The following is a 23,535-nucleotide window of genomic DNA, read 5'->3' as shown; positions in this document are numbered from 1 at the left end:
CATAATTTCACGAAACTACCGTAAATTCCGTACCCGTTAACGTTGCGGAAAAACTCCGTAAGACATGCGTCTATTTTACGGAAGGTTATGACTATCCGTAAACCTCCCGGAAGTGAGGCACTTAAATTGTTTTGATAGTATTTAATTTATTTATTTATTGTTATTCTATCAATCGCATTTTTAATGTGATATTTAAAAAAGAATACTGTAACGCTTAATATATTTTGATTTATTCATCTAAATAAGTAAAGCAGTCAGAAACAAAACCAACAATCAACATATTAGCTTATTTATCAGTTATAAATCAATTATTACCTAAACTGGATGTTGATCAGCATAATGAAATTATCATGCATATTCGGGCTTAGCAAAACTCAAAGCTTTTTGGCTAAATTGAAATTGATCAATTACAAATTAAATAGATATGAAACTGAATCAATGCAGTGGTTTTAAAAAGATGACACAACGTAAAGGTTTGTTTTTTTTGGAACGTAAACTGCCAATGGACATATACCGAATTATACATTTCCCTCAATTTGCAATCAAGATTTCATACAAGACCTTTAAATCACCTTAAGTGTGTATTTAAAATTTAATGAAAAAAAAATAACACAAACATTCATGATAACCCAAACGTACTATTAACTTATACATGTAAGTATATTTTTTTTCACTTGCATTTAACTATAACATACTATGTTTCATAACATGCAATGCATTGGATTACAGTTTCAAATTTGTACGCTGTTTTTATTTATTTAAAACAACAAAGCTAAACACACAGAAAATTGTAAGTGGGTTATGTTCTTTTGATGTTAAATGATAAAATGCATAATCATTAAAAAAATCACTGTAATTCACTTCACATACTTAAACAAAAAAAAATGGAAAAAATATATATGAATGCAACAATCGAATTTTCGAATAAAAGACGCTGTGATAGCTAACAGAAAATTCTTTTTTTTTTGGAATGGGGGGGGGGGGGGGGGGCAGTTTAATGTTTAATTTATTGTTGTCCTCATTACAAAGAACTACATAAATATCATAGGTTTTTATGTTTCTCTCTTTGATAATATCATCATTTACTTATATAGAATTCAGATTTTTTTTCCGGATTGTATACATGTATGTGTCTAACGGATATAAAGATATACGAGAATTCAAACTAATTAGACTAATACTACAAAGTGATCTTTTGACAAAATTAAAGAAACACGCACGACTAGTTTTTGAGAAATAATAAAATTTAAAGCCCAAAAGAAAGAAAAACTTAAGGTTGCATACACAATGATGTTGTTAAAACCACAACGACATTTTTGTACAAAATCAGCTGAATACAATGGTGTCATTAAAATAAATTTAATAATAAAATTAGATTTCATATGAGAAAAAAAGTGTGAAGCTTTGACTTAGATTTATATTGTCTACTACGTTGTAAGACTTAAAACAATCATTTTCTTTCAAAGTATAGACCTTATATGCTTGCAAATGTTAACCTTTATATTGAGAAAAAATCTAACCTTCAAGATTGTTAAAGTATCTTCTACCTCATCACAATATATATATATATATTAAATGAACATTATTTGCATTAAGGTATAGTTCATTGTATAACGACTAAAATTTGTACATAATAAATAAATGGTCCGATATCTTAAATCATAATATTAATTATGTAATCAAACAAATACATAAATAGTAAATATTTCCTTATCTTAAAATTATTCTAAATTATACAACATCCCTTCATAATACATTGAATTCCAATACATACTAATTGATTATGAGATATGAAAAATATGAAACATTTGAGGTTGTCCATATATCTAATTGTGAACACTCTATAAATCAAGCGTAACGATCACCTGGGTACATGTATAATGGAAATAAGTAAAGTTTTTTTTGAATGACCATTAACAATTGATTTGCAAAACTAATGCATCCATTGATATGAGAAGACTTGTGGGTCGAATCTTAAAATATTTGATGGCAAAGTACATGCTAATAATTTTTAAATTAGTTTCGAAGAAAGACTACAATCTAAAAGGCTAAAAATAGTTTTTACGTATATATCTTTGTTTAAAAAACCTGGAAACGTTATCAATGCTTTACACATTATTTTTACAATACCCAAAGTTAAATACTGTCCAGTCATAATACATACACATTCAGTTTGACCAACACCCACGTTAATTATATTTATCAGATACTAATTGAGTTTAAAACATTCTTTGGAAGAAGCCATTCATATTGATATTCTTGTAGTTGATTTGGATTGTTTCTAGCCATAATGTCGGCGTTTCTGTTATTTATTCGGTTTTGGATTGCAGCTAGATGTTGTTGAAACCTTTAAAAAAATTAAAATTATATCATACTTAAGCTTTAATCAAACGAACGCAGTCAAATTGAAAGAAAATTGAAAACATCATTTCATCATATCATACGCTGCAACACAATTCCTTCCAAAGCTATCCATAGCTCTTGTGTAAACGCTTTCGTAGTTTCCTAGGCTATTGGTTAAAACTAGCGTCAAAACCTTCATAATCTTTATCGTGGAAAACATTTCTTTTCTTGATGGCATAGAGGCATCAAGGTCAGCCTTGATGGTAAAACATAAAAACATGAATGAATTAATAAAAAAACACCGATAAAATGTTCTATACAATTATAGCCTTTTAATGAGGTCAATGCATGGTTTTATAGACCTGATGAGAATATACTGACCGAGGTCTATATTACAATGAAGTGGACATTTGCGGTCGTTAGAGTGGAACTATGTATATATTTGGACTTGTACTTTGTGGCTTTTTTTTCTATTTTCCAAAAGTTTTTTTTTTTTTTTTTTTTTTTACAAAATTTCGCAATTTTGACAAATTGACAATTCTGCCATTTTGCATGAAATAGCAAGGGTTTTATTATCAGAATTAGCCGAATTTTGTTATAATTTCTATAATTTAAAAACTTTGTGAAAAAAATAGCAATATTTTAAAAGCTGCAAGAGGTACTTTTCAAAACTATGCGCTTATCAAATATTAAAATTTCATTCAAATTATTCTTGTTTAGTCAATACGTTAATATCCTTTATGCTGTAATCTATTTACAAATGTATTGAGTGCACATTTACACACTGTATTGAATGGAATTGTAGTTAGACACACACGTAAATAAATAAAATGTACAGTTGATAAAGAAAAGTAATTTTTTGAATTATGATCAAAACGCTTTGCTTGAATATGCAAATGATTGGTGTGTTTTTAAAAAAAAATACATAGCTAGGTTTTATGGAATGACAGTTCGAGGAACATTGTTTGAAAATGAATTCATTTAAGATGATGTTATTGAACTCATTTTTAGTACATGTTAATGTCAATCGTAATGATACACATTTTAACAATGGGTTTTCGAATGCACTGATATTACCATCTGTGGGTTATTTATAAACCTGTCAAATATAATTAATGAAAAATAACTTTGCAAAAGAGTTTAGATACAATGTATATGTTATTTTATTTTCAGGGTTTTTCCAAAGTTACATACACAAACATTACTAAAGGTTAAACATGGTAACTTGTCAGTTGAATGGTATTTGTTTTGGATAGCGTAACTGAACTTAACTTTTATCAGGGAAGGACGACAAGGACCCATTATCAAATCATTAGATACAAGCGAACGTTGGTTGGTTCAATGAGTATTTTATATAAACTTAAAAATTTTCGTGGTGCCATCCATGTTAAACTAGGGGCAAAATTTGAAAACGCTACAAGGTGTCAGTTACTTGTATTGGGCATCATATCAACATATTTCAAGTTTATCATATATTTATGTTATAAAGTTTGATACAATTTGTTAGTCAACTTACGAAACAAAAATTAATTTTGTTTTAAAGATTACGTAATAATGATACAAAAGGGATTGAAAAAGAGAGAAAATCAAAAGCAAATAGAACAGATCAACAACATTGTATACGTGAGGTTTTTAGAAGTTCAAATGTATATCATTAGATGTAAAGGAATATTGATTAACTTTTTTTTATTTGGCATGTATAGCTTATTATAATATTTGTAAAACATGTTTTGTGTGTAACTGATAATACATGCATGTTTAAGAAGTTTTTTTAAGAAATTGCCATTACTCTTATCATATCACAAAACATTACCATTTCATCTTCAGGCTGGCCATGTAACAATGCTGCAAAATTTGGCGGGAACGCATATTGTTCATACTGAGGGAAATTCGTAGCAGAATGCTCTACACTACAGGTGTAAATAAAATACGTTAAAACATCGATGAGATTTTCCATAGTGTTGATTTCCGGAATTCCCTAAAAATATATGATAAAACAGTAACACACTAATATTTCTTTTGATGTGTAAAAGGTAAAATGTTGTGCATTTTTAAAGCGCTAAGCACAGCCCTTCATTGCCGTTCGACTTCTGCTTCCGGTGCATTAACCGCCCCTATGAGCAGAAATATAAATCATTTAAAACTGGTTAGAGAACCAGTTTCAGGGGTTTACGCACATAATTACATGGGCAATTGTTGTTCGGGCTAATGTGAATCTAATGTACGGGACTCATTGCAGGGGCTGCCACGAAGTGATAAGGAAATATATTGCGCATACCGAAGCTAAAATACAGACAATCAAATCGATTTTTTTTAACTTAGCTTGCACAAAGTGAATTTTCTTTCGAACCATGCTAGGTTAGCGTTTTTAAGTACTATCAGTTCTTTGATTTAGACTTTGATATGAAATAACAATGAGCAATTCTTGGCATAAACTAAAAGTAAAAGATTTTTCAATAGTATTGGTAATAACTTTGGCTCTTGTAAACGTATATGTTAGATTATGATTGGAAATCTGTTATGATTCAAATTTGGTTGATTTCAAAACTGATCATGCCTTTTCACTAGCAAATATAAAATTGTAAATCTTTAAGGTCATAACATATTAAAAATACCAAGTTTAAGGAGGCCAAATTTAGTTTCATTGCGCGTATTTTGCGCATTATGGTAAAATACAGTGTATTAATACCTGCTTTATAAACTTGTTTCAATACCATTTTGAACATAATATAGAAATAACAAATTCAAATATTTAGATTTGTTAATAGAAAAAATTTAATGACTCTCCGTTGTTCGGTAGGTTAGCGATACCATTGTGCTTTTATGATAAAGGAAATCTTTGTTGGAGTACGTTAAAACAAATAACATAAGAGAAAAAGTAAAATTTATACGTTTTGTGAAATGTTACACACAGTATAATGCTATCCTAAGAGTTATGTTTCTTAATTTTCAAATGATTCCATTGTACCAATCTTGATTTGTAATACTCCAAATTGACAGCAAAAATTGGTACATTTTGATAATTTGAGATGACCCCCCCCCCCCTAAAAACCAGGTGGTTAAATTTCGTATTTTTACATATAAGGTATAAATGATATTACTCACATCATATCACAATTTAAAGAAAATCGCTATTCTAATATATTTGTTAATATGAAGATGATTCCTACGAAGAACCACATGATAGATTTTCTTAAAACTAATTAACTAGAACTGGTTTATATTACATATGGTTAAAAAGGGGTTTTGCGTTCAAATTTTTAAGATCTTGATTAAAATAGGTAAATTTTTATGTTTAAAAGATTGGATTGATGTTTGTTCAGTTTTAAAGATTTTGTTGCATCTGTGACATTACTAGTTTCTTATTTTACTCATCTAACCTACAATGTACACGAAATTCCTTTTAAGAGCAACCCTTATTAAATGTTGATATAATTAAAATAAGAATTTAATTTAAAATTTGTTAAGGACAACTTGAGGGACTAAACTGATTGACTTATTAAAAAACGATTACTATAACTAAATCATTCAAATACGCCTTTGATTAAAAATCTGTTAAGATAGACTTTGTAAAAATTAATGACTCACGTGGAAAACCAATGACTAAAGAGTTCATACACCAGTGTTCTATTATTTCTCGATTTTAAGCGATGAGGATAGAATTGAGTATTTATTCTTTTCGAAGACATGCTAGAAATTAGTTTATAATTGATATTGTTAATATTAAAAACCACACTGGGAACTCTAAAATCTGAAAATGTACGCACGAAATATATGCTATATATAGTAATAACTAAAGCAAAATAATTGTATACATTTGTTTTTTCACATGCTACAATTTGTCCTAATTGAGGCTTAGATTGAACATTCATTTTTTTATCTTTAATAATCGAATTTTGAATTGAAGAATTCATGAAAAAATAAATCAATTCAACAAATGATCGTATATAGTAGTGTATAAACTTTTTTTTTTAAAGTAAACAGGTTCGTATAAAAGTGTTAAATTTCGTTAATATTTGCCTCTACGGGATTTAAAATTTGCTTGCTATATTCGTGAATTCGTTATATCTGATTTCGTTATCATCGTAAAATTTTGCAAAGATTTGTTTAAAATTTAACTGGGAATTAAAAAAAAACTTTCATATTTCCGAGATTTCGCTATATCCGTGTTCGTACTAAACAAACTTCACTGTATGAAGGTATCATACATTCATTCCACATCCCCCATATCCTTTCATTGCTCTTGCTGCCGTTAATTCCTGATAAAACCCTTGAATTTCTCCATCTTCTTGCACATTTCGATCGTCATCTTTATTAAAAAAAAAATTTTAAACTCATATGTAGATAAGAACTTAGCATTGCTTAAAGTATTTAAAATATGTGTAGCATGAAAAACAATCATGGTTTTGAATCTTTTGCAATACATCTACAAACTCATAATCTATATCCTAGAAGAATTTACATACTTTTATAATAATGTGTAACATATTGATGGACAAATTGCCGTATTGCTCCTTCCAATTGCAAAGCATCATCTTTGAAGAAGTAACCCGGTATATCCTTTTAATAAAAAAAAAAACCCCAAATAATTTGTTCAGTCTATTAAAACAATTCGACGTATGCTATCTTTTGTTTTATCAATAAAGGTATTTGATGTAGATATGCATACATACATAATAAAAACACTATCCAAAAAAATGAAAACAAAATTCCTTTTTAGCCCACTTTTTCATATCTTAAGCCATTTACAACCCTTGTTGCGAAAAATAAGCCTTTCCAATTCAAAGTTTATGAAATAATCCTGACTCATTTACCTATAATTGCATTAAACAGACACAGTAGAGTTTAAGATGCAGATTCCGGGATACGCACGGTGCCTCATCGTAAGGCATGTTTAATAGGCAACCAACATTTGAGTGTCATTTGTTGAGTTATAAGCGAGTTATAGAATTTACAATTCCTCGCTATGTAAACAAAGCTTTTTTTACATTTTGAATGTTGAGGTGAAAATTCCAGTTTTATACCTTAAACGAATACGTTAATCGTTAGGAACTATTCATTTAGGCTTTAAATGATTAATGAGAATATAGACAAATCATTTTGAAAAGATTTTTACTGGTATATTGAACATATGTAAACAAAAACAGGGCACGAGCCTTGTTAACATGACGAAGAATTGTGAGCCCTGCTTCTTGCTTAAAACTCATCGACGCCACCCAAATTTTATTCGATAATTAGAAGAAATGCATTCATAAAGCATTGTAAATAGTAAAAACAGAAAAATAAAATTTGACAAAAATGGTGACCATGCCCCTTTAAAAATCATTTCTGACTTTATTACAAGCCTCGATCAGAATCGAGAATGCAATATCACAGACCTTTTGTGTTTATTCCAATCACAGATCACGGTAAAATTTGACTCCTTGTGCTTCTCTGTCCGTTTTGTTTCGTATGATAGAACTCAGAAGTTAAAATAGCTTTCCTCTATAATGTCGGATGATAATACATATGCTCTTGAGTCTGATTCTACGATAAAGTTTTCCCTGAAAACGCCTTAGTATCCTCTAACTCAGCTTTCACGGTAGGCCTAAAATCGTTATTTATATTTTTTTTCAATTTTGAGTTTTTTGTTACAAAATACATATGTAATACATATATTAGGTATTGTTTTGGTAATCATTTAAAGCCTATATGTAGCATATACTCCAACAAACTGTGACGTAAATCGTTGGGACATCGAAAATATGAGATTGAAAACAAGAAATAAAATCTTACAATAAAACATTTATAACTAACTAATATGTATTGCTGTAACAAGAGTAAAAGGTACATGTATAATGTCAATTGTTACGGATTTTCTATATGTTCTTTGCATATTTATTTGCGTTTTTTTATATTTGATATTTATTCCCATTGCTTCTTGTGTTCATTTTGCATAAGTGTATATCTCCATGATCATCTACAAACCACCATTCGACCTTGCAGCTAGGTTTTAAGGGTATATAAATATAGGCATCTAACTGTTTTAATTTAATTAAACCAATTCAGTTGAAGTAAAAATGAGAATGCTCCTTAGACTACTTGTCAAGATTTCCGTTGAATTGAAAAGAGGAACAGTTACGTTGAGATTTTAGTTTATGAGGGATGGTCATCATTTAAATGGCTTTTTGATGCATAAAGGATCCATGAACTCTAACTCTGAAATTCTTATATTTTGCAAAAAGGTGGAAATAGCTGCAAATATGAAAATGTGGGTTAAAAAGGAAATTTTCACTTCTCTTTTTGATTTGGATTGTGTTAAAAGTAACCACATGTAGAGAAGAGAGAGAGAGAGAGAGAGAGAGAGAGAGAGAGAGAGAGAGAGAGAGAGAGAGAGAGAGAGAGGAGTAAAATAGAAAGTACCATTGCCCCTCTGTTCTCCAAGCTGGTCTGAATAGGATCGTACACCCAGTTTTCGTTGCTAGAAAATGATTAAACAAAAACTAATTTCAAAAAGAGTTACGGTAGTCAACTTAAGAACAAAAGGTTACAATTATTAGGCATTTTGGTTAGCATCTTGCTTTCATGTATTATAATATCTCATTAGTCTTTGATTCAACAAAAGGCTTGGTTAATATTTTTGCATGCTACAAATTTCTCCTTAAGTAAACTCCTAGGTATTTGTATGATTAATGAGCTGTTACAAAAATGTGGATAAAAAAATTTCATACTATATTTCTTTATTTCTTAAGGAAGATGTGTAATTTTTGCAAATTATACATACAAGAACAAAATAATGCATTTTAATCTCTTACAACATATTTAGAACTCATTTAGACTTACTTTAAAAATTTAGAAATCTGACGAAATATAAAAGCAGTTCATTGATGTACTCTTTAAAAAAAACATTGTCGAGAAGAAGATTAAATCTTTCACATTTAAGTTGTAGCTTCGTCCTTTTTATCTTTTGGCATTGGATCAATGTTAATAACAAGAAAAATCAAGTCTATACTTAGACATCCTGTGTCTATAAGGGCACATAGAAAAAAATAAACGGCAATTCAAAAATTCAAAAATCCGTGTTAAATGTAACATACATCTCTATACCGTTATACCGGTCCCAATAAATTATTTTTTTAAGTTCTATAAGTATGAATTATAACATATTATTTTTGGAAGTACGGTAGGTGTATAAAAAATTAATTGTCTTTAAAAATACATACATTTATTTTTCAATGAAGATATATCTCAATTTTACTTCATAGACACAGACAAATAAATCTGATTTGATAGTTTTGTAAACCAATTTTATGAATAATGTACCGTTTTTGAGGAAAAGTTACAACTTAAACGAACAAGCTTAGATCTTTTTTCAAGAAATGGTTGTAAAGACTAAAATCAATGACCTCTATGTAACTAAAAAAATTGTCAGATTTTTTAAATCTTTAATTTATATATGTAGCTGCGGCGCAGTTCAACACATGTAAGTGAATGGAAAAGGCAATTTTCTATTCTTGTATGCATAATTAGCATACAAAACAACATGTAAAACCTCATGATTATTGCTTTAGTATCTTTTGGCAACAGGTTTGGTGTGTTTCGAACAAGAACAAGCTAGTTCAAGAAATGTTAAAAAAAATAATACATTTTAAATTCGATCGTCAAATGTATAACATGGCTTCACCTGTCCCTTTAGTCAATTTCCTAATAATATAAGCTATTCAACTTACTGTTTTGATATTAGCTTCAACATTAATACACGTCTAATGTACATGTCCTTCTCAATGTAACCTCCTGGTGGAAGTAAATCATCCCTGGCAGCTCTTAATATGCACAAGTGATAAACATAATGATGACGAAAATTAAAATTTATACCTCTATTATAGCAGATATAAGATTTTAAAAAAATACAGAATGAACAACAATATCAACTTACATATTTATGGCATGCATATATCGGAAGTGTGGCAGCAGAATCTTGTAGATAGGATGTCTCTTTGAGAGATTTCTATGCATGCAGACACTAACTCCATCCATTAAAATATGTGTAAATCCTATTAAAATTGGAATTAAAAGAAAACTATAAAATTGTTTATAGTGATTAAATAATTCATATACATTTTTTCGTGTACGAATAGAGAAAAGCAATGCATTCTGTGATCGAACAAATTACCAAGATGGGTGACAGATTCATGATATTGGGCTTCTAACATATTGAATAGTATTCTCGTCTTCACCCAATGTCGAAGTCGTTCATTATCACTTAATGTGTTTGGTATGGAAACCTAGCATAACATCCGGGAATGAAGAGACATAATTTATAATACCATGTAGTTACGAAGAGAGACTACCAAAAGTAAAAAAAACAACCAAGGAAATAAAAACAAAAAGAGTCGTACAGTTTCAATCAATTACCTGACCAATGTCATTGTCCATCGAGTTTATCCACACTGCGACAGGCATAAGCATGCCATTGAAAACCACGAATAAAGAAACTGGTGCAAGCAACTTTATTTAAAAAAGTGGAAATAAATATAATGTTTCAACTGCAAATACAGGCTTACATGTATCATATATGCAGTTTCATATATTAGAAAAATCGATGGAAACTGTGCATGACTAACACATCATATATTGATATAGACTGAACAACAGAAACACACATTTGAAAATTTGAAAATTATATTGCGCATCTGATTCACAATGTTGTTTGATTTTCATACATTTCAAGTTACATGGTTTCTAGTGCTACAAACCATGTAACAAATTATTATATGTTTTCTTTCCCGACTGCCTTAGTTTCGACAAACAAATAGTAGAACAATGAAAACTAAGCATTTTGAAACAATGATAGAAGTTTCGAATTAGTTAAAAACCTGACGTTTCATATACTAAAAGAATGATGTCATAATGAATCAATTTCGTACTTACGGTGTATGAAATACACATTGTATCCGCGTACGTGCTGTTAACTTATGATTTCCTTACAATTAAGGATGAGGTATAATAAATAAGAAACTAAACCCCTTAACCCCCCCCCCCACCCCCACGAACACGGTTCTTATTCAAGTCTGTATATATTTTAATCTCTATTTATTTTATTTCTTTTGTTTTATTCGTTTCATTACATGAATACTGTTATATATTTTTGCTCAGGTTAAGAATATAAATTCGTATATTAAATGAAAGAATTCTATTTTGTCAATAAATTAAAAAAGTTTAAAGTAATAGAGAAAACAAAACAAATGTTTTATGAATAACAACAGTCTGCAATCACTGTACTGGCGATGAGGATACAGGATAATAATATAAGTTATTATTTGTATTTCATTTTAAATAAGATGCAAACTTATAACTATACATACCGTTGGTTCTCCAAGAGCTACTTCTGTTAAGTTCACAACATATAATGTATTTTGTTCAATATGTACTTGTAGGGTCCTTCCCGTCAGATAAGGGTGGTTACGTTCAATGGTTTTTAAAAAGGGAGAAAATCTTAAAAAAAAGCCCTATAGTGTAATTTAAGCACAAAATAAATGCATATTATGTACACCGCTATATCAATTAACAACAACATATCATATTTGATAAATAGTATAGAAACAATGAATAATTATGATACCGTTGTTATTTTGAAATTTCAGGGTTTATTGAAATATGTTCAAATCAGACGATGCCACTTTATTTGGGAAAACATCATCATGTGATTATATTACTTACAGTTGTTGTTGTATACGATCGCCGAAAATCACAAACAGCTTAATTAAGCATTCATATATGAATGCTTAATTAAATAAGTTATTGTAATATCAATACATTAGAAAAATCAAACTTGCTGTAAAGGTACATTTCCTTCAACTCGACGAATGAGATTGCGTGTTACTCCATTTAGTCTCTGCCAGGCAAACCAGTGATCTGCTTGCATTCGTTGTAACTAAGATTAAAGAAAGTAGATGTAGAATTTTTTAAATTTAGTTATGTAGCTATACTTTTCGTTACAAAAGTGGTAAATTTGTTCAATACGTTTTTATAACAAGTTTTAAGTAAATACATGTAGTATAACATACGTAAAGCAAATCCCCAAGGACAAGCTTTTTTGTTTCATTAAAACTGTAGATCTTTTTATCCTATTAGTTTATAATACTTTATGATTATTATTCAATGAGTGGTAATTTTTAACAGCGTTTTTTTTTATTGCATTATATATTTGATGCATAACATATCTAAGATCTGATTTTACAATGAGAGATATCGACTACTTTTCAGAAGACATAAAAAATAAATAAGTTTTACATGTTGGACATTGGGATAACTAAAATTTAAAGTTTTACAAAAAAGTTGTATTGCTAGACTACTAGATAGCGCAACACTATTATGGCATAACATAAACATTCGCATTGTACTAACTTTGAGCTGCATGGTCCGATTTTTTGGCTATTACATTATCAAATAAGTTTGCATACAAACTCATGATCTCAGAAAGTTATAGATTTTCGCGTATTTACACCAGGGGGGTCATTCTAGGAACACAGCAACCCAAACCACTATGCATCATGGGCAATTTTAAAAATGGGAACCGTTTGGTTTTGTCCCCCCTATGGATTGGGTTTTATTCAACCCGAATGTTATGCATCGATTGTAAACAAAGCTTACTTAAGAAATATTACTGAACAAAATCTGCACAAATTTGAATACAATCGGACCAAGCAGCTTTAATAACTAGGTTTTTAAACTCACATAAACTACAATTCTTAAAACGCTCAATTGATCGATTTATCAGACAGCAACAATGCTGATTTGATTTTTTTTTTATTTATTGCATAGGAAATCGTACACATTAAGAAAATAATCAGAAAGGTATACGCACTTCCGTTTGTTCTTCTCTGTTTATTGCTGTTTTCCTCCATACCTCACAGCCCTGGTCATAAAAAGAATAAACATGAATTCTAATTTGCGTGTGTTTTTAATGAAAACAGAGCTACATGTGTCTTTTTCCATCAAATACTGTACCCGCAACGTAATTTCTTTTTTACAATCCTATCGTATCGTGCATCAATCATGTCGTATCGTGCTTGTTTATTGTTATATCGTGCGTTATTCCTATCTTATCGTGCGCTAATCCTATCAGGTTTATTGTTCAATTCTAACAGCTTTTACGTTAATCTGATCGTGTTAATCGTTTCGTGCCTTTTCATAAGCAAGTATCTCTGTAACAAGTCGTTCAGTGCCACGTCAACATCTTTCAAAACACAAATGCATTTATATACAAAATATATTTACTTAAAACAAGAGCTGTATTTTAATTGAACCCCCTGTTTTTTATGGGATGCTGGATCTCGGGCTTAAATGTTCTCGGCGATCGGCTAGAGTGTGCAGTAAAGTGGCAGATTGTTTTTATACAATTCACTCTAGCAAAGGGATGTGTGGTTTTGGAACTGTATAATTAGATTTTCCTCAGTTCCAATTTAGCACAAATTGTCTTCAATTTACTTTTAATAGTTCTTGTATCTGTATATCAGGCTTGGGGTGAATTACATTGTAAAGTAATGCATTACATTACCATTACTTCATGAATTTGGGCATTAAATTACCATTACCATTACTTGATTTTCTTGAAGTAATGCATTACATTAGCATTACATAAGTAAAGTAATGCATTACCATTACCTTTACTTTGTTTTAAAAAAGCAAAGCTAATAAAGAGTTTTTGCAAATGTTTCAAATATAAAACACTCTTTAGCATATCTAAAGGTTTATGCTCAGTATCAGGTTCAAATTCAATGACTATACAAGAGTCATTCTTTATTTGCTCAATATATAATCATCTTGAAAAGTACTGTTTGACGACCTTTATCTTAGGATATATTAAGTGCAATAATAGAAAAAAATACTATATAGTACATGAATCTTTGTATTTTCTATCAGTCCAAACTAATGTAGAATGTACTTAATATACAAGAGAGAGACGAGAGGGAGAGAGAGAGAGAAAATAAGTAAGTAAAATTATTTCCAAATGGGTTATATTATTGGAAGTGATATTTATTTTCATCATGGATGGGCAGTGCATTCATTTTGCTTTTAAAGGCGCATGTCTGTCTCCTATTCTTTTGGGACATAGCGAAGGGAAGGGGATTGGGGTGTTTAGCACTTCTTATAACAATAGATTGTTTTGATACTTAGATTATCCTGAGGGCATAGTGTGTTGTTGACACATTTCTTATTAAAGTGCAAACTAATTGGAGTAAATTGTTTAAATGATTAAAAACTCCTAATAACAACACTCTTAAACTGTTATGAAATTGTGCTGTTATATTTAGTAAATAAATATTAACAATTCAAAAATGAATTTTTAAAAATCTTTTTAATAATACATTTAATCCATTTTTATCTCAAGAATTATTTCTTTCTTCTTTAAAAATAAATTAAATCAAATTCGGTTTCAACTATTCATTTATTCATCACATTTTTAAAAGTGAACATGCATGAATAAGCATAGTAATGCAAAGTAATGCCATGTAATGCCAGCATTACACTAAATTCTGGAAAGTAATTAATTACATTACCATTACTTGTAATGCTAATTTTGTGGCATTACACATAACTAACATTACTTTGAAAACATGTAATGCATTGCAATGCATTACCATTACATTTAGCATTACCCCAAGCCTGCTGTATATATATATATATATATATATATATATATATATATATATATATATATATATATATATATATATATATATATATATATACTTAAATAAATAAAACAGAATTTGACAGTCTAAATTAAATGAATTGTTTACTTTTAGCGCTTTCAGCCATGTCGGTTCTTCAGAGAGTTATACAAAATTTTGTTATACAAAATTTTGTATAACTGTCTGAAGAGCCGACATGGCTGAAAGCGCTAACAGTAGACAGTTTATTTAATTTGGACTATCGCATTCTGTTTTATTTATTTAAGTATTTTTTGCTGTAGCAAGGCTTTATCTATCAATCTATCTATCTATCTATCTATCTATCTATCTATCTATCTATCTATCTATCTATCTATCTATCTATAAATATATATTACATGTTTCGATTTCGATTACCTTTGGTTCTTTCAGTAGGCAGGGGAATTTGAAATGTTGAATCATTCGATCAATTGTCCATTGTCTTCCACAACCGATCAAACATTGAAACAGAGCATAAAGCGCATAGAATAAATACTGAGCTGCAAATCGGATCTGTAATCAAACGATTCATACATTGCAAGATATTTTGAGGAGACGTTGATAATGTTCATTTACACTTTTTGATTTAAAATAAAAAAAAAATCTGAAAACATATATACAATTGTAGATTGGTCAACAACATTCAAAACTGCATTTTGTTGTAATTTCAAATTGTGATTGTAGTAAATTACGGGTGGAGCCAATAGGACAAATCAAGGCAAAGATTTATACCCAGTTCTGTATCACCTTGAACAAAGAAGTTTGATTCGATGTCCCTGCATACTGTTTGAACCTTTAAGCATTTTTGCTTGGTAAAGGTTGAGCAAGATTAGGTAATCAATAGTGCATCTTTCTAATATATATCAAAAGGTATCTTACGGCGGCGTGAAAGGACCAGATAAAAAATTTTATCTTATTGTTCGGACGAATTAGGATTTGTTCGGAAGAATTAGCTATTTCTTCGGACGAATTAGGATTTGTGCGGACAGATAAGCAATTTCTTCGGACAAATAAGCTATTTGTGCGGACAAATTGGTATTTGTTCGGACGAAATAGCCACATGTATTTGTTCGGACGAATAAGGATTAGTTCAAATGCAAAAGGTATTTGTTTGGACTAATCAGGATTTGTTCGCACGAACATGTTAATAGTAGACTATGCTTTGGCAATGATGCTGCTCATGCAATGATGTAGATGAAAGGGGGGGGGGTTATCAAGCCACCAATTTTTTTCAAATGATAAATTGCTATATAGACATAAGTGTTACATTTACTGACATTAATACATTATCTGACATATTTTGCTGTTAAGCTAAATTTACGTGAAGCGTTGCTATGGAGCTCCTTCAGCATGTAACTGTGTTTCCACAGAGTTCTATTTGGCGATTGACTGCGCTCTCGCTGAGTATACGCCGAGCGCTCGTGACGTGCTGGGAATTTTTACTGCGCGTCCACGGCTTGGGCTGTGTCCTGACTGCATGCACAAGACTTCCTTTACTTATTGGTAGGTTACTGTTCATTTGTGCATTTGTATGGGAATCCGAAACAAACAAGAACTTACAACGGGTAAATAAATGGAAAAAAGTTGTTTTGATGAAATAAGGTACATTGTAAATGAAACGTCATAAAATAATTTCTTAATAGTTTGTGAGGGACAAACATCTTAGTAGACATGTCTAATAAAAAGAAGCGTTATTAGTTGTTAAAAACATAGAAAGCAAGTGAAAAAATCAGAACAAAATGGTATGAATTCTATCTATGTCCATTAATAAGCCCAGGAATATTTGCAAATGCTACTTTTTACATAGTCATCCATATCAAGTTCGGTATTACTACATCGCTTGCCATTGTACAACACCCATTGTTCGAGTTTTCATGGCTTTGCTTACAGCGCACTAAAAACGACACGGGAGCGCGGTACAAACGCTAATAAACGCTGAAGGACCGTTAATAGAGCGCGACGAACGCAGCAATAGCTCTTTTGGGTCACTGTGTGAACGCAGCCAAAAGAAAAACAACTTGTTCAAACGCTGTGGATACACAGTGAGGGTGCGATGGAGACTGTTACAACACTCTTTGAAAAATAACGCACTTCGAATTTTTTTGTTGATTTGGTTCCAATTTAACGCACTTTGAAAAAATAGTTCAAAATGCGTAATTTCTCAAAGTGCGTTTTCAAAACGCAGTAACATCCCATAGGACTCCGAGATGTCTCTGTGCAAGCGCAATTGACTTCTCATTGCTTATACACTGCGATTAGATGCGTTCCTTCAGTGCGACAATGGAGTTCGAATGGCGCTGTTGGAGACCTTACGGCGCTGGCCCGGCGCCATCACTACGTTTCTCCGGTGTGTTCATCTGAGTCACGGCGCCTTACGCCTAACGCCTTTGTCTAACGTTTAGACTTTTTAGACATAAAATAGAATAGAAAGTCTAACCCTAATGGTTGTTTCTTAAGTCAACTTTAATATATTTCATTTTCGAAATCAGACATAGCATCAAAAATCTTTGATACAAATTCAAAGTAAGTCCTCGTCATATGCAGTGTTTAGCTAAAAATAAACTGGATGCTGAATTCGACCAATATGAACCTTGAATATATATTAATACAGTCGGAATCACATGTGACTACTGGAAACAATTTGTTCTGGCATTGCAACCCCCCACAGGCCCCGGGAAAAATTTCTGGATCCGTCCAAAATAATCAATATTCGTCCAAACAAATACTTTATTTGTCCGAACAAATAGCTTATTCGTCCAAACAAATACCAATTCGTCCGAACAAATCCTAATTCGTCCAAACAAATAACGTATTCGTCCGAACAAATAAAGTATTTGTCATAAGAAATTCTTATTTGTCCGAACAAATAGCTAAATCGTCCGAACAAATCCTAAGTTGTTCGAACAAATAACTTATTCGTCCGCACAAATAACGTATTTGTCATAAGAAATCCTTATTTGTCCGAACAAATAGCTAAATCGCCCGAAAAAATCCCAATTCGTCCGAACAAAGAATTTATTTGTCCGAACAAATCCTTATTCGTCCGAACAAATACCTAATTCGTCCGAACAAATCCTATTTTGCCCGAATAAAAAAAAAATTATTTGTCCATATATTTGTTTGAATAGCTCTTTCGTCCAAATAAAGCTTATATTAATTCGTCTGAAAAATCCTAATTCGTCCTGAAAAATAACCTATTTGTCCGAACAAATAGCTAATTCGTCTGAACAAATCCTAAGTCGTCCAAACAAATAGCTTAATCGTCTGAACAAATCCTAATTCGTCCAATCAAATAGCTATATGTATGAACAAATAAGAATTGTTTATCATCTGGGCCTTCCACGCCGCCATAGTATCATTCCTAGAAACGTTGTTTAAAGAAACTGATCACTCTTTCCTATGGAGCACTATATGTGAATCATGAGGAAGATACATTTTATGTTTAATTAATGAAATGTTTATTCCTTAAAGGGATTTTTATTACACAGAGGTCTGATATGACCTTGACTTTCTACCTAGAAACCCTCATATCATACAGTACCCGCAACGTTATTTTTTACAAGATAAACGATAGGATAGGATTCACGCACGATAGGATAGAATTAACGCACGATAGAACAGTATACACGCACGATATGATAGGATTGATACACGATAGGAAAGGATAAACGATGTTCATGATAAACGTATAATCGCTTTAAACGATATTTACGAACAAACTGATATGGCAGAATTTGAGAGAGAACACGTACAAATAAAGATTTACGTGAAATTTCTTTTTTATAACAATTGCCGAGTTGTTAATCATCGCTACATTATTAATAGAATTCATAAAAATGACCAGTTAATTTTTTTTAAACTAATTATGAACTTTAATGATTATTAATTTCTCTGTATTGTTAAAATTGTTTTCATTACCGAACACCCTAGCCGATCGCCGCGAATATTTCAGCCCGAGATTAAATCACTCGGAAAATAGCGGGTTTAATTATATAAATCTAACTCTTGTTTAAAGTAAATATAAATACGTAAATTTCTTTCTGTATAAGAAAATGATGCATTAAAAACGAATTATTACAGACAACTTCAATAAATATTTACGCAGATACACAACTCGCGTACGATTTGTTAACATTGTTTTCATTACCATACACCTTAGCCGAGAACATTTCAGCCTGAAATCTAATATCACACGGAAAATAACGGGTTCAATGAAAATACAACTCGGGTTTTAATTAATATAAATAATATCATAAATACTTTTGTTTCTGTAAAATATGATGAAAAAAAATAGATTGCATAAAAGTTAATGTTTACGTAGGTATACACTCTGCGTACGATTTAATATATTCGATATACAGGTTTTTCATTTTCAATGTTAACAGATATGATTTACATGTAATATTGGTTAATTTTGATCTTAAGAATTATATATCAGTATCATGACGAAATGTTGGATAGGATTTTACAATTCTTGTTCAATAAATATCCGTATACGGCGCACCGAACGAGTTGGAACTTACTAATAAATTTACTTGCTTATGAAAAGACACGTAACGATTAACACGATAGGATAAACGGAAGAATTGTTGAAATTAAACGATAAACCTGATAGGATTATTGCACGATAGGATAGGATTAACGCACGATAGAACAGTATATACGCACGAAAGGATAGGATTAACGCACGATAGAACAGTATACACGCACGATACGATAGGATTGATACACGATACGATAGGATAGGATTGTAAAAAATAACGTTGCGGGTACTGTGATAGATACTTTGTCGGTGTAGTTTACGACCGACAAGATCAGTTGAAGATTATTTTAATAAGAGGTATAATATGACCTTAATCTTTGACCTTGAAATGTGATTCAATGACACTGCAAACTCTTTACCCAAAGGCACTCTCTGAGTAAAGTATAAACTGGATTAGGCCTGAAGGAGAAAAAGTATGTTCCGGTCAAGTTATGTTGGACGAACAGACGGAAGGACAGACAGACTGATCACAATAGTGCTCCAGCAGAGCAGGGCCCATATACTTACCTTGTAATACAAAGACTGATTCTCTTCAGGTGGTAGCTTGCTTAACTACAAAAAAATAAATTAAAATAAATGTAATATAATTAATTGAGAAACCAACTTTAAACAACTGACATGAGAAACATGGTTGTTTGAAATAAATAGCTAAAAAAGCAATATGTTATAATTGTAAATATAAAACCGGTTACGTCTTTTTACATTCATGATTATATCTATATGTACCCAAGCGTAATTTTAATCAATAAACCTTTTCATAGTATATGTAGTTTTATTAGCCTCTTTCTTTCTTAAAGCAAGTTGCTATAGATATCTTTTTTAACCCCAAAAAAGCCTTACACAACATCTCTATAGGTTTTCTATGTGATCAAATGTCTCCGTTTGAAAGCCATTTCATATTTTTGTTGATGATGAGCGGATCTTTAAACTAGCTAGATGATTTTTTTTAAATACATTGATTAATAAACAGTATGCGAGCAAAACTGAATCAAACCAGTTTGATGAATGACAAAATTAAAGATATGCGTCTGCGTCTGCGTTCAAAATGTATCATGACTAATATGACATTTGTTAAATAATATATTTGAACCTTTTTTGCCTATTCAAATACACTATACACTAAAAACACTATGTTTATATTGTTCAATTATGACTTAAAGTAATTAATTTTTCTTTATGGAATATTTTGAATTGAGATTTATCGATACAGTTATGACACTTAAATTGTATAAAAACAAAGAAAAGCTATCACCCCACGGACTGGCGGTATTCTTTTTTGCATCTTAATTCTATGCCCCTTTTTTATTCATACTGTATTATATTTCAGTTGGACCAACACTCCCGTATAGTTTGATTATGTGACCAATAAAGTATCTCATTTTATATATAATATAATGATTAAAGTCCCTTATGGTTAATTGAAAGCCTATAAAATATTCACATGAGGTCTTGATTTGTTTTGCATTGGAGTTGGTTTTAATTAAAAAAAACTATTATTATTATTTCTAAAATGGAGTGGTTAAGTTTAGAATTTTTTGCTAAAATATTTGGTACGTTCATAATTATATTTATTTGAAGTACAACAAAAACATTTTATTGGTAAAATTAAACAATGGCAGGCGTATTTTTTATTGACACTAAATAAGACATTCGTGAAAAGCCAACACCTTACATTTATACATGTATAGCATGCAGTGTGTAACTTTGTATCATAAGCCAAGTCATTTACATTGTTGCAATTAAATATCACTCACCATGGGAGGTAAATTACCAATATTCACTAATCGCTGTTGGACAGCCGATAGACCAAATTTATGTTGCTCCAGTTCATATTTTCTTCTCGCTTCATGTAACTTACGTTGTCTAGTGTCCACTTGTTCATCGTCCTGTGGTAGTGTTACGGGGGTATTACCCATTTTGGCCGATGCTTTTTTAAGTAATATTAAAATGTGTTCAATGTTAGTCCTTTTATAAGTGCGAAATTCCCACAAACAATTTAAGGCCAAGAAGCGATATCAAGTAAGGTTTAAAACAGGTGCCTTCCCCTTATATAGATACATTTGATATGCTAATAACACCACTCCTCACGCTAGGCTTTAATTTTTTGTTGTTGATAATATCTTTTTTAAAACACCGTGCCGGATAATTATGCCAGTGCGAGGGTGGCATTTTTGCAACCGTGTAAGGTGCATGTATAAAAAAAATTCAAATATGCAATATGATAGACTATTGCTGAAGGAGTTTAAACCACCTTTGTTCCTTTGTTTTACCTGTCAAGTGAGATATTCCCCATAGGAAAAACTATTTTTCTATAGGATATTTTGAATTTTCTACCGGAATTAAAGAACTCCCTTTCGGAATTTAATTTCCAATAGGATTTGAACAAAAATCCCATAGGATTTTAAAATCCGATAGAAATTCATAATTTCCTTTAAAAAAACAACTACCTGTTTGAATTAAATTCCCGCAGGAAATACTATTTTCCTATAGAAAAATAACTCCTACAGGATTTTTAGAAAAACTTAAGATTTTCAATATTTCGGAAAGTTGATTCTCTTATGAAAAATATTGTTTTTTGTAAGGGATATTATTTTTTAAAGGTTAATATCCCACTTGGCAGGTTAGACACACTAAATACAAAGGCGGTCATATACTCTCTAGATATTGGTCTATCAGTTCGTGTATATAGATTTTTACGAAAATTCATATTAAGCGGATGCAAAAATGTCTCCTTGGCACTGGCATAGTTATCCGGTAGATAATACAAAGACACTATCAAATTAATTATCAAGTGACATAAATTTTAATTCAAAGCGCATTGAATGTCTTAACAATTGCTTTCGATTACAGTGGAAATTCTTTAGAGAAATAAAATTTAATAAATATTATTTCTTTTTTTTCTTTTTTTTTTTTGGGGGGGGGGGTCTAATTTTGTTTGGACTGAAACAACAATGAGAGTGCACAAGGAAGTGATTGTGATATCCCAAGGTCTGGAGGGTTTGTAAAGATATGTATTATAAATACGTCCGGGTATCTTTTACGAATTATATGTACCGTTCCTTCTTCTGAAGGTAATATCCATCAGAAGACCTTATTGTTTACCTACTGTTTCTTACTATTTCCCCCCAAATATTGTGCACACAATTTCTCGAAAACTATTCGATCGATGTCAGTCATAGATGATTGGACGTGAACGAACTAGACTTCATACACTTTTGACACTTTTGAGTACCAATTTATCGGCTATGTTGTGGATTTTGACCATTTATTTTCTGCAACTACATGTATAAACTCAGAAACTATCAGATATATTAATATGAAATTATCAGGATATATATCCAATTAAATTTGTGCACTAAAACGTTGTTTAACCCGCAATTTCTGGTAACTGGGCACAACAATTTGAAACAGATTTCGAATACCAAATTCAATCGAAATCAAGACAAAAGATGCTGGCCAGTCTAATTTTGGACCAAGAAATTCGAAAAGTTTATTTTAGATAACTTAAATACGATCACAATTGTGTAATGCATTATAGAAGCAAAGTAGGTGTTCGTAACAAGATCTATCTGAAAAACGTATTGTCACACCAATTAGTTATGTAATTAGGGATTTATTAAGTCTTTAAATGTTGACACAATATATTTAGAGAAGGAGACATATTTTGTTAAGCATAGTTGAACACAAAATATCTGCATTGATAATTAATATGCATGTATTCTAATCGAAAAACAAAAGTATGTCCCTATTATGGATCTACAGAACTGACCTCTCAAAATATTTAACCTCTTTATCTAAAAAATGAACTGTAATTTCATATAGGAAACAAAATAAAAATTGTTTGTGTTCTTGAGATTTTTCGTATGTATTACAAATAACTTAAAAATACAAAGATTTTGTAATGTATTGTAGCAGCAAATTTATTTGTTGTAACAGTAACAATTAAAGAAAAAT

At 30.7% G+C, this 23,535-nt stretch overlaps 1 protein-coding gene across 2 annotated transcripts; it reads right to left on the bottom strand.

Annotated features, from left to right (window-relative positions):
- Positions 1-259: 259 nt before the first annotated feature.
- LOC117692116 (polyunsaturated fatty acid lipoxygenase ALOX8) lies at positions 260-21,749 on the bottom strand. Of its 2 annotated transcripts, XM_034479160.2 has the most exons (16): positions 21,336-21,749; positions 20,089-20,133; positions 15,417-15,551; positions 13,190-13,240; positions 12,159-12,256; positions 11,688-11,817; positions 10,738-10,830; positions 10,496-10,607; positions 10,259-10,376; positions 10,053-10,145; positions 8,746-8,803; positions 6,810-6,903; positions 6,552-6,652; positions 4,157-4,321; positions 2,445-2,599; positions 260-2,347 (listed from the first exon to the last, which is right to left on the bottom strand). In XM_034479160.2, the coding sequence occupies exons 1-16, from the start codon at positions 21,495-21,497 to the stop codon at positions 2,203-2,205; spliced, it is 1,755 nt and encodes a 584-aa protein (XP_034335051.2). In that variant the 5' UTR covers positions 21,498-21,749; the 3' UTR covers positions 260-2,202. The 2 variants fall into 2 exon arrangements, 1 of the variants encoding a protein (XP_034335051.2); XR_004603549.2 differs by lacking the exon at positions 260-2,347 and having other exon boundaries at positions 2,461-2,599; positions 4,157-4,253; positions 21,336-21,746.
- Positions 21,750-23,535: the final 1,786 nt, after the last annotated feature.

Source organism: Magallana gigas, chromosome 9 (assembly GCF_963853765.1).
Source record: "Magallana gigas chromosome 9, xbMagGiga1.1, whole genome shotgun sequence".
Taxonomy (NCBI): Eukaryota; Metazoa; Mollusca; class Bivalvia; order Ostreida; family Ostreidae; genus Magallana; species Magallana gigas.
Note: the sequence above shows the minus strand (reverse complement) of the source record. Positions and strands in the feature narration are given on the sequence as shown.